This window comes from Schistocerca cancellata, chromosome 2 (assembly GCF_023864275.1).
Source record: "Schistocerca cancellata isolate TAMUIC-IGC-003103 chromosome 2, iqSchCanc2.1, whole genome shotgun sequence".
NCBI lineage: Eukaryota > Metazoa > Arthropoda > Insecta > Orthoptera > Acrididae > Schistocerca > Schistocerca cancellata.
In genome coordinates, this window is record NC_064627.1 from 1,110,233,746 (window position 1) to 1,110,246,115 (window position 12,370).

The following is a 12,370-nucleotide window of genomic DNA, read 5'->3' on the forward strand; positions in this document are numbered from 1 at the left end:
GCTGATCACCCGAGAAGATTTCACGAATGGAATACGCCGAGAAAGTCTCAAATCACATTTTGATTATCTGTTCGTTTAAATCTGGCATGCTTTTTTCATTGTTTCTACAACAGTGTTCTGAACCGTTTTGCATACCAAGGGGGATTAGCTACGTCGTTTGTTAATTTATTTGGTATAAATCTCTCAATTGCTGTCGATACTATTTCTTTGAATTCAAGCCACATCTGATCTACAAATACATTGTTAATTTGGAAGGAGAGGAGATTGTCTCTTGGGAAGGCGTCAACTGATTTTTTATCTGCTTTTTTGAATAGGCATATTTTTCATTTATTTTCGGAGGATTTGGAGGTCACATTATTCAGTCTCGCTACGACAAACCTGTGTTCACTAATCACTAATTCACTGTGTATCAGAAGCCATCACAGCCCGCAGCTGAGGGAGATGTGTCACCTACTCGGCTCGCCTCCGCACACAGCAATCACAGTCCATACCCATACTAAAGACCGTGGAAAACTACACTACACAGACAAACAAAGACAATCGGCACGCGCTATGTAACTCTACTGCAGACACAGAGGAAAACGCAAGAACTGCGTCTAGTAACTTAGATTAACACGCAGAAAGAACCGAACTACCAAAGCACTCAGGTGAGACTAAATAATTCGCTCCTGATTAGGAACTTGTAATATGTCACTAAATCGGTTCACTTTCCAAGGCAAACGATAACGCGAAACCGTGTCTACTAAATATCAAATTAACAGGCAGAAGGTCAAGAAACTAAACTACCAAAGCACACAGACGAAACTATACACTTCGCTCCTGGTTAGTTACTCGTAAAATGGCTTAAGATCGGTTACCTTCCAGTTGCTGCTTGTGTCTCGGCCGGCTGCTACTGACTGATATTGGCAGCAGACACAGGAAGAAGAACATTTCAGTTCCCTCCTGATGAAACTGAAAAGCTCCAGATGACGTATTTTGAGCCAAATAAGGGACTGAAATTACAATGAAATCTAGACCTTTAGCTGCTTACAGAATTACAATGTCATCGGTGAACCTCAAAGTTTTTATTTCTTCTCCATGGATTTTAATACCTACTCCGAATTTTTCTTTTGTTTCCTTTACTGCTTGCTCAGTATACAGATTGAATAACATCGGGGAGAGGCTACAACCCTGTCTTACTCCCTTCCCAACCACTGCTTCCCTTTCATGTCCCTCGACTCTTATAACTGCCATCTGGTTTCCGTACAAATTGTAAATAGCCTTTCGCTCCCTGTATTTTAGCCCTGCCACCTTTAGAATTTGAAAGAGAGTATTCCAGTCAACATTGTCTAAAGCTTTCTCTAAGTCTACAAATGCTAGGAACGTAGGTTTGCCTTTCCTTAATCTTTCTTCTAAGATAAGTCGTAAGGTCAGTATTGCCTCACGTGTTCCAGTATTTCTATGGAATCCAAACTGATCTTCCCCGAGGTCGGCTTCTACTAGTTTTTCCATTCGTCTGTAAAGAATTCGTGTTAGTATTTTGCAGCTGTGGCTTATTAAACTGATTGTTCGGTAATTTTCACATCTGTCAACACCTGCTTTCTTTGGGATTGGAATTATTATATTCTTCTTGAAGTCTGAGGGTATTTTGCCTGTCTCATACATCTTGCTCACCAGATGGTAGAGTTTTGTCAGGACTGGCTCTCCCGAGGCCGTCAGTAGTTCCAATGGAATGTTGTCTACTCCGGGGGCCTTGTTTCGACTCAGATCTTTCAGGGACTGAACGGAATGGATGGTGTCTTGAAGGGAGGATATAAGATGAACATCAACAAAAGCAAAACGATGATAATGGCATGTAGTCGAATTAAGTCGGGTGATGTTGAGGGTATTAGATTAGGAAATGAGACACTTAAAGTAGTAAAGGAGTCTTGCTATTTGGGGAGCAAAATAACTGATGATGGTCGAAGTAGAGAGGATATAAAATGTATACTGGCAATGGCAAGGAAAGCGTTTCTGAAGAAGACAAATTTGTTAACATCGAGTATAGATTTAAGTGTCAGGAAGCCATTTCTGAAAGTATTTGTATGGAGTGTAGCCATGTATGGAAGTGAAACATGGACGGTAAATAGTTTGGACAAGAAGAGAATAGAAGCTTTCGAAATGTGGTGCTACAGAAGAATGCTGAAGATTAGATGGGTACATCACATAACTAAAGAGGAAGTAATGAATAGGATTGGGGAGAAGAGAAGTTTGTGGCACAACTTGACCAGAAGAAGGGATCGGTTGGTAGGACATGTTCTGAACCATCGAGGGATCACCAATTTAGTATTGGAGGGCAGCGTGAAGGGTAAAAATCGTAGGGGGAGACCAAGAGATGAATACACTAAGCATATTCAGAAGGATGTAGGTTGAAGTAGGTACTGGGAGATGAAGAAGCTTGCACAGGATAGAGTAGCATGGAGAGCTGCATCAAACCAGTCTCGGGACTGAAGACCACAACAACAATAACAGCTGCTTACAGGCGTTGATAAGTATCAAGGGGGACAGCTGAAAATGTGTGCCCCTACCGGGACTTGAACGCGGGATGTCCTGGTTACATGGCAGACGCTCTATCCATCTTAGCCACCGCGAACACAGAGGATAGTGCGATTGCAGGGACTTATCTCTGGCACGGTCCCCATGAGACCCACATTCCCAACTTACTGTCCACACATTACATTTATAGTGTCCTTACCCACTATACTCATTACTTGTGGTAGTCAATCTACCGATTCCCATAAGAGTTTGGGCAATGTGAGAGCATCCGCACTGAAGAAGATCACTGGCCGATAAGCCTTATCTATATGAAGATGGTATCTGTTCTTTGGACATTTATATTCATATAAATAGGGGCTGGTCGACTTCCTTTGCGTACAGTGGCAATATCCTACAATCTGAAGAGAATTGAGAAAAGGGTGACGACCAGTTGTGACTGTGGCGAAATCAGCACACCTGATCATGTCGTATGGGAATGTCCCCCAGTTGAAGATATATCATAGATTTCTAGGCGGGCTGTAAGGGGTAAAACGTCTTGTGGCATAAATAGAGTAAAAGAGGATTTTGATACCTTTTATCTCGTAGGTGGTGCTGTCTCAGAAAAAGTAAGCTCTACGATCACATGGCCCTGTAACGGAATGAGTGAATGTTGTTACAAGCGTACTCAGGAAGACCTAGAAGAATCAGTAAAACATTAGTGATGCGCTCTGATCCGTCACCACGCTTTCTAGAGAAAGAAATATATTGCTGGAAGCGTAGCCGATCTGATATGAAGCGTGGGGAGGAGCAAGATACATTCCGATAGTAGTAAAATCTGTGTGTTTGTATATGTCTCCATCTCTGAGTACTATAAAAAGGAACACCGATCATACACTGCCCCCGGAAAGGCGACGTCGATTTTGATGGGATGACGCCATATGCCACCAGGAAGATTGCTGATATACTGAGAACCGTTCCAAAAGTCCTCTGTCAACAGATAGTCTAGTGGCATAGCTAACAGAGCGCCATCTGTGTCTACCCTTCAGTTGGGAATGCTCACAGCTAGAAGGTTCAGTGTGGTGCAAACGTGTGAAGCAAGCAGGCAAACATGCCACGGGAGATTCACTAGTGCTTCCTACAACCAAATGAACTAGTTTGAAACGGGTCAGACTGTTGCATTCCGAGCGGCGGGATGGTCCTTTCGGAGAATTGGCACACAAGTTGGTCATCCTGCGTCAGTTGCGCAACGGGACTGGAGTCAGTGGTCACGTGGACATTCTCACACCCGTAGACCATGTTCTGGGCTAGAGTCCTGCATGACCGAGTAAGCGAGCACAAAATACGAGATGGGGCGAGCACACCCTAACTGGATAGGCTGCCCGCACTAGTTCTCGTGACCGAGCATAGAAGCCGTGACCGAATACGTAGCACATAACTTCATACACCTTTACACGTGTTATTATCCGTGTGACACTGCAGCCAGTACGGGCTTCTCATTTGTGGTCTCTCTCTCTCTCTCTCTCTGCAATCATGCAGTGCGAGGAAACCAGTGCAGTAAGGCGTAAGATTGAAATCAATGTTTACACGTTGAAGAGACGGGAAGGTCTAAAAAGCCAAGTACGGAGCATATTTTTGGTGGTTGTAGACGAAAACAGTGCGTCTACTGGGTACGTATCGTGCATAAACTGCTCCACATTATTGTGTTTCCAATCGCGAACCACTCTTTTAAAGAAACACAGTTGCAAGAAACCTCACAAAGATACAGCTGCTTCAGGAATACCGGCAGTAATAAAAAATAGTATTACAGAGAAGTGTGTTGCAATGTGTGCTAAAGATATGAGACCTTTTAATGCTGTGCTGTTTGCAATGAAGGTTTCAGAGAACTAGGCCAAGAATTAATACATCTAGGTGCGCATTATGGAGAAGTTAACGTGGCAGATGTCATGCCACATCCCTCTACTATAAGCAGACATGTCAAAGAACAAGCTGATGCAATACGAAACAGTATAATGCCTTCTGTTATTGCGGAAGTTATTAATAAAACATGTGCTGCGACAATTGATATGTGGACTGATTCGCATAATCAGGTGCACTATTTGACGCTTACATTTCATTACATTAACACAGATTGGTCTCTTGTGATCAGTGTTTTATTTACAACAAAATTCCTGGACGTTAGGAAGACGGGAGTAAATATTATAAAAGAAAGTGCTCTATGAATTTAGCTGTGTAACGTACCCGTTCTTGGAAACGCTACTTTTGTATTAAAAGAGAGAGAGAGAGAGAGAGAGAGAGAGAGAGAGGCGTTGGATTTGTACAGTACAGAGCAGCGAGCCGGGGTGAGGCGAGGTGAGACGTCAGTGGTTACCGGTCATGCTCGGTTATCCGCGTGTCCGGAAGCCGGACATCAGACATGGGGCGAGTACGTGGCCGAGCCGAGTCGTGTGGGGCGGACACGAGCTGCTCGGTCCCCCCGTCAACGGACGAGCCGTGACCGGTCAAACATGGAGCGTTGCAGCACTCTATTCTGGACGTCCACGCTGTACAGACGCCCGCCAGGATCGTCGCGGGGGCAGCGGTGGCAGTTCGTACAGCTACCAAAGCACTGATAAGAAGGCTTGCGACCACTGATATGTCAACACGAACTGTTGCGAACCAGTTATCAGCGGTGGGACTACAGCGCGCGCACCTCTAGCTCGTCTTCCACTCACGCCGCAGCATCGACGCGCCCGGCTCGATTGGTGCCGCCAGACGATCGCTTGTAAGATGGAATGGCGCGCCGTGGCCTTCAGCGATGAAAGAAGATTCCGCCTGCACGCAAGTGATGGTCGTTTGCGCGTACGACGTAGACCTGGTGAGCGCAGTCCCGTAGAGTGCGTTCGCCCGAGGCATATTGGCCGCGGCACAGGCCCCCACAACCGCACGAGAGGTCGACTGTGAAGAGCGGACAAATTGAATAGCTTTCAAATAACTTCCGGGAATTCAGCCAGGTAACACTTTCAGCGACCGCCGATATTTCGGAGGGAGAACACCCCGCCATTTTCAAGGCAAACTGCAACGGACAGGCGGCGTACATGCAAATTTAATACCTCGGTTCTCGGACCGAAGCAGGAAAGATAACACACACACACACTCACACACACACTGAACACTAGTGCCACCAAAGATGACAAAGTCAGAGCTATCGATAGTGAGACTATGAATTCGCAGGTGAGGCAGCATTGACGCTGTTCCTCTGTTTTTTGACAAGGGAGGGAGCCGGATTCCAAACAGAGTTTAAACAGAAACCTCCATCCCTGTTAACGAGGTTGCTCGCTAATTTAATCTCAACTGCCTCCCTAATGACACTGTCCCAATAGCTGGACGTGCATGCCAATATCTCGGTGTTATTATATAACATGGGGTGACCAGTATCCAAGCAATGTTCGGCAATAGCAGATTGCTTGGATACTGGTCACCCCATGTTATATAATAACACCGAGATATTGGCATGCACGTCCAGCTATTGGGACAGTGTCATTAGGGAGGCAGTTGAGATTAAATTAGCGAGCAACCTCGTTAACAGGGATGGAGGTTTCTGTTTAAACTCTGTTTGGAATCCGGCTCCCTCCCTTGTCAAAAAACAGAGGAACAGCGTCAATGCTGCCTCACCTGCGAATTCATAGTCTCACTATCGATAGCTCTGACTTTGTCATCTTTGGTGGCACTAGTGTTCAGTGTGTGTGTGTGTGTGTGTTATCTTTCCTGCTTCGGTCCGAGAACCGAGGTATTAAATTTGCATGTACGCCGCCTGTCCGTTGCAGTTTGCCTTGAAAATGGCGGGGTGTTCTCCCGCCGAAATATCGGCGGTCGCTGAAAGTGTTACCTGGCTGAATTCCCGGAAGTTATTTGAATGTTGTATACGCCAGGAGAAACTCAGGTCTCACAAATTGAATAGCTGGCTGCCGGCCATTAGAGTGGTAAACTGACGCGCGGGGTTCTTGAGTTAGGTCACAAACATAATGCCTCATTTAAATACGTTACTACAATATACTTTTTAATTTATGAACAAACAGCAACTAGTCACTGTTTATGAATTTATCTTACGTACTACATGGAATCTGCCGCAGCTAAAAGTTATGGACTGGACCCTTAACATTTTTCGTACTTCATTTACGATAGATGTACGCAAAATACATCAAATTACTCGAAGATTTGCCCACTATATTAATAGATATTTTCTGACTCTATCTTGCTTTAGATTTTATGACGAGAAGTGCGTTATATACGGCATAGTGCTTTGGCAACTCACGACCAAATTATCAAGTTCCAACCCAACCTAGACCATGAAAACACTGCCGATCAGCCAACTATCTTCAAAATGATCAGAACATATAAAATGGTATTCTGTCGGTCGGAAATGTTGCCTTCTCACAGCGTGTAACCATTTTTGTAACAGCTGTGGTTTTGAGAAAGGAAACCTGCAAATAGATGCACAGACATTATGCTAATACCGTGTTACAAAAACATTTATTAAGTAAGTGCACCGACATACGAAACAACTTAAAATATCCACATACCTGTGAAATGTAATATTCGTTCCTTTCTCGAATTTATTTGTACAATTAATCGCTGCACAACTCTTCACCATTGTACTTCTTTTCATTGGAACGTACAGACAGTAGAATTACGAGTAACAAATACTGTATGTACGCCCCAACAAACATACAACGTTGAATCAGGGTCATCATAAACAACAATACTACACAACACATCAGACTACAACCACTATAATGGCGTCCAGCCGAAGGTTCAAATTATCCCGCGACTGCAGCGCCATCAGTGAGTCTAGTTATTTTTTACAAGGTCTTTGGCCGCGCCACAGGCCTTATGGGTCTGAGGCGCGATAAGCTACAACTCTCCTTCACATTTGGAGTTGTTGGAGGCGACGCTAACAAGCGCAGAATGTTGTTAAACTCGTTCTTTTGCCTTTCTTACAAGAGGAAGTTTCTAACAGGATATTGAACGCCCATACACTGCCCGTGAGTCCGCCCCCAGTAGCTGAATGGTCATCGTGACGGATTCCCGGCTGGCTCGGCGAATTTTCTCTGCCCAGGGACTGGGTGTTGTGCTGTTCTCATCATCATCCTACCGTCCTCATCGACTGCAGGTCGTCGAAGTGGCGTCAAATTGAAAGACCGGCACCCGGCGATTGGCCTCCCCGACGGGGAGCCGTAGCCATACGAGTAAATACAGGGCTATTACAAATGATTGAAGCGATTTCATAAATTCACTGTAGCTCCATTCATTGACATATGGTCACGACACACTACAGATACGTAGAAAAACTCATAAAGTTTTGTTCGGCTGAAGCCGCACTTCAGGTTTTTGCCGTCAGAGCGCTCGAGAGCGCAGTGAGACAAAATGGCGTCAGGAGCCGAGAAAGCATATCTCATGCTTGAAATGCACTCACATCAGTCAGTCATAACAGTGCAACGACACTTCAGGGCGAAGTTCAACAAAGATCCACCAACTGCTAACTCCATTCGGCGATGGTATGCGCAGTTTAAAGCTTCTGGATGCCTCTGTAAGTAGAAATCAACGGGTCGGCCTGTAGTGATCGAAGAAACGGTTGAACGCGTGCAGGCAAGTTTCACGCGTAGCCCGCGGAAAATTGGCTCATGCCACAACTGGAGACCGACAGCGCCGACTTCATCTTTCAACAGGATGGTGCTCCACCGCACTTCCATCATGATGTTCGGCATTTCTTAGACAGGAGATTGGAAAACCGATGGATCGGTCGTGGTGGAGATCATGATCAGCAATTCATGTCATGGCCTCCACGCTCTCCCGACTGAACCCCATGCGATTTCTTTCTGTGGGGTTATGTGAAAGATTCAGTGTTTAAACCTCCTCTACCAAGAAACGTGCCAGAACTGCGAGCTCGCATCAACGATGCTTTCGAACTCATTGATGGGGACATGCTGCGCCGAGTGTGGGAGGAACTTGATTATCGGCTTGATGTCTGCCGAATCACTAAAGGGGCACATATCGAACATTTGTGAATGCCTACAAAATTTTTTTGAGTTTTTGTATGTGTGTGCAAAGCATTGTGAAAATATCTCAAATAATAAAGTTACTGTAGAGCTGTGAAATCGCTTCAATCATTTGTAATAATCCTGTAAATACTGCGCGTGAAACTCAATGAGCGCTGAAAGACCTGCAGCGACGTCCCTGGCCAACACGATCTCTGGCTTGTTTCCAGTCGAGCACATGTGGGATATGGTAGGACGAGAAGTGACTCGTGCGACTCACAACCGACCACTCTTACAGAACTACGTGAACAGGACGAGCAGGCGTGGCATAATGTATCCCAGGACGGTATTCACCATCTGTACGATCTACTAGATAGTCAGCGCCTGTATTAATGCACGTGGAGGGTACACCGTATGTGCCTCAGCGTGGGTCGATGCCTGGTACCTCATAACCGCTTGTGCTATTGATCTGCAAGTGTAATCATTTCCTGTACTCCAAAGGCATTGATGCAATAATAAATCTTAAGAGAATTGGAAATCTTTAAAAGGGTGTATTAATTTTTTTTTCTGGCAGGATACGTAATCGTAGTAGAAATATATTGGTGTTAGTAACAATAAAATGATTTTTAGTAACAGTAGCATTTGCTGAAGAAAGAAAAAAATCTAGGTGGTAGTAGGAGTATTAACGATTTCTGGATAAGTAATTATGGTGTTTGTTATTGTAGCAGTAGCATATATTGTTGTAACAATGCCGGCAGCAGTAGGTATAAATGATAACTGTTTAGACGATATGAAATAACGAAAACCCACACCTCTCCTTCTGTCATAGTAAAGGAAGATCCGACTGAGGGTCGACAGAGATGCCATACGAAAAATATAGGTAGCCATCTAAATGTTAGAGATGATAGGAGTAGAAAGAAATAAACACAAGGAAAACATAGTATTATAGACAATGTAAACTTAATTCATTGTTCAGAATAAAAAACAACAAATTAAGAAGTTAAAAAAAGGGGGAAGAGAATAAGTAGATTACAATGAAAATTCACATATGTAACGGTCCATTGTTGCAGTCAAGAAAGTGGACTATGATCAATAAATAAATATGCACTTACACGGGATGCGGTAGATTCATCGGTTTCATAGTTATGAATGTGCTTAACAGATCCCAACAAGGCTTCCTTCCTTCATGGGTAGCAGGCGAAATACAGGCTTTCTGGAGTACTTTGTCAAGTTTCGCGGATAAGTTACCGACGCAAGCCGTATACTCCGTCGCAACAGGTTTCTCTTTTTCCTCAGCAATCTGTGACCTAGGCTTCTTGTTTTTATTAACTGTGCGACAGCTGTTCATCGCAAATCTGAAGGCGACACATCAAATTAATCAATTCAAAAGCATGCTTGTTCCCCCATAATAACATTTTAGCTACAGTTAAGAACAGGAAAACTAAATTTGCAGCCGGCCGGAGTGGCCGTGCGGTTCTGGACGCTACAGTCTGGAGGCGAGCGACCGCTACGGTTGCAGGTTCGAATCCTGCCTCGGGCATGGATGTGTGTGATGTCCTTAGGTTAGTTAGGTTTAATTAGTTCTAAGTTCTAGGCGACTGATGACCTCAGAAGTTAAGTCGCATAGTGCTCAGAGCCATTTGAACTAAATTTGCAGTAACGCTGTTCAGGAGTGCCCTTACTAACATTTGAACAGCTTCATTACCGCTTCCAGTCCACAAACTCAAACAACAGGAACTAACCGAACACTATGGAACAGACATAACGGTGCACTTTTCCTCTGGCGTTACTACTGACAAAAATAAACAATGTACTTCTTACAGTTAGTACCAAGAGAACTTTTTCTGTCAACAAGCCATAAATCGAACGAATCTATTCCACAATGAATCGCTTGTGTACGGAGCCTGGTGTGTAATAAATCGCCGTATTATATTTTTCCAGTTTTTATGGGAAGCATCTACAGGTCACTACGTGAAATGTCAATAGCCGAATCGCTGAGACACTGAGAGTTATTTAGTGGATTATCGAATATCTTGTATCAACGAAATTTTAATTCGCAAAAGGTAATGTATCCATTTTTGCACGTTTTAAAAACGGTTTGAGATGTCGCAGCTGATGCAATCTTACCTTCCTCTTTTGGCGGCGCCATGCTGGCCGGCTATGGAGTGAGCAACGGGTGCATCGCGGCTGCTTTAAGAGGAGGAGGGCACAGTAAATCATTTCTTGTTTGCTAGCGTTTCTTATCGAACATTCTCCATTGTATGAGAGTACTCTGTGAGGTGACGCGGAGACAAAATCCTGCCGTCTGCTCGCTACTCTCTTTTTCCGGTGTCGTGCGTATTTCAAGGGCGTTACAGCAGTGTTTTATTGCGCGGGTGCTTCGCAAATCCTCTTCTTGTGACGTAGCCCACGGACCACATGTGTTGATACGACGCTGAATTTTTGAGCAAACCAGGCAACAGTAACAACTAAGGCAGGGGTTTTCAAACTGCGCGTCTTGCTCCTTGGGGCGTCTGACCTTACAGTATGGGCATCGCAGTGGTTTCAAAAGAACAATGATTTCGTTCATTTGCTTTCTGAGACAGGAAAACGTGTGCGCTAGCAGTGATATCTAGCGGGCCGGAAAGAAAGTGTTGTTACTATGACAGCATGGTAGATGGCAGTCGAATCGCACTTTGAGACTCATATGCTTTTATTAAGCAACAATCAGTGTGAATGTTAGTTTTGCCGAATACGGACCGATTTTATTTGTTGTTTGTCTTATGTGATTTGTTTCTCTGTGTCAGCATGAAGAAATTTTGAAATGTAAATACGAAACGTAGTGTTTTGAATGTATCTATCTATAGTGAAGTTCTAAAGGCAGGACGAAAATTCCTGAAGTAGGCTATGATGACGGTTACTTGAATTTAGTTTTTACATGTACTACTGTTGGAAATGAGGTGCGACCGCAGAGTGTCTTTTGTTTCAATGTTGGAAGTGGTGGAAGCATACTTCCTTATAAAATGAAACGACATTTGGGGTGAAATCACAGTAGTTTGGTAAACAAACCACGAGAATACTTTTGCCACAAGTTAAAATAAATGACAGAACAAAAAGAAAAACTTACAGTAACAAAGCTGTGATTCTACAAAGGCTCTTCTTTCAACTTACAAGGTTGCCTATCCCCTAGCAAAGAGCAAGAAAACCCACACCACAGCGGAAGATCTTGTTTTTACTAGCTGCTCTAGTACATATGAACAACAAGAACAATTTATTGATATTTCTTGAGACATTGAAATCGAAGTTTTTTTCCTCATCAAGCTTTATTTCTGGAGCTTTGTGCAGTCGGGCAGTCGGGAGAATCAACAAGTACGTATCAATGAGAGATGAGTCACCTCAGTGAGAGATGAATCAGCTTCCAAGGAAATGGCATACGTGTCTTTGTCAGACAGTACTGTCAGTCGTTGAATATTCGAAATGGGTTGACGACGTTCGTGATCAGTTGATTGAAGAAATCGAAGGTAACGGTGATGTCGCTATTCCGTTGGATGCAGCTATAGAAAATGACAATGATGCGCATCTAATGTGTTACGTACGATTTATAGATGACAGCAAATAACATGAAGACCTTTTCTGCAGGGAAATAACTCTTGAAACAAAGGCAAAAGACCTCTTTGAGACACTAGACTCTTTTATGGTAAAAAACATATTTGACTGGGAAAAATGTGTAGGCTTGTGCACAGATGGCTGTCGTGTTTGGCTGACTACTGTAAGCTCTGGTCCGTAAAGAGTCTCCTCATGCTATTTGGAGAAGCTGTTTTATGCACATAGGAGCAATGGCCCTATCCTTGATGAGGTTCTTATGTTACTTACTGAATTGGTAA

The 12,370-nt window shown here is 43.9% G+C and overlaps 1 protein-coding gene across 1 annotated transcript in view; it reads right to left on the reverse strand.

The window, feature by feature from the left end:
- The window catches only part of LOC126163130 (sialin-like), a 156,632-nt gene extending 145,973 nt beyond the window's left edge, over window positions 1-10,659 (reverse strand). The window contains exon 1 of the mRNA XM_049920057.1: window positions 10,635-10,659. Coding sequence (XP_049776014.1) covers window positions 10,635-10,656 — 22 coding nt within the window. The 5' untranslated portion in view covers window positions 10,657-10,659. The remainder of the gene's footprint in view (window positions 1-10,634) is intronic.
- Window positions 10,660-12,370: the final 1,711 nt, after the last annotated feature.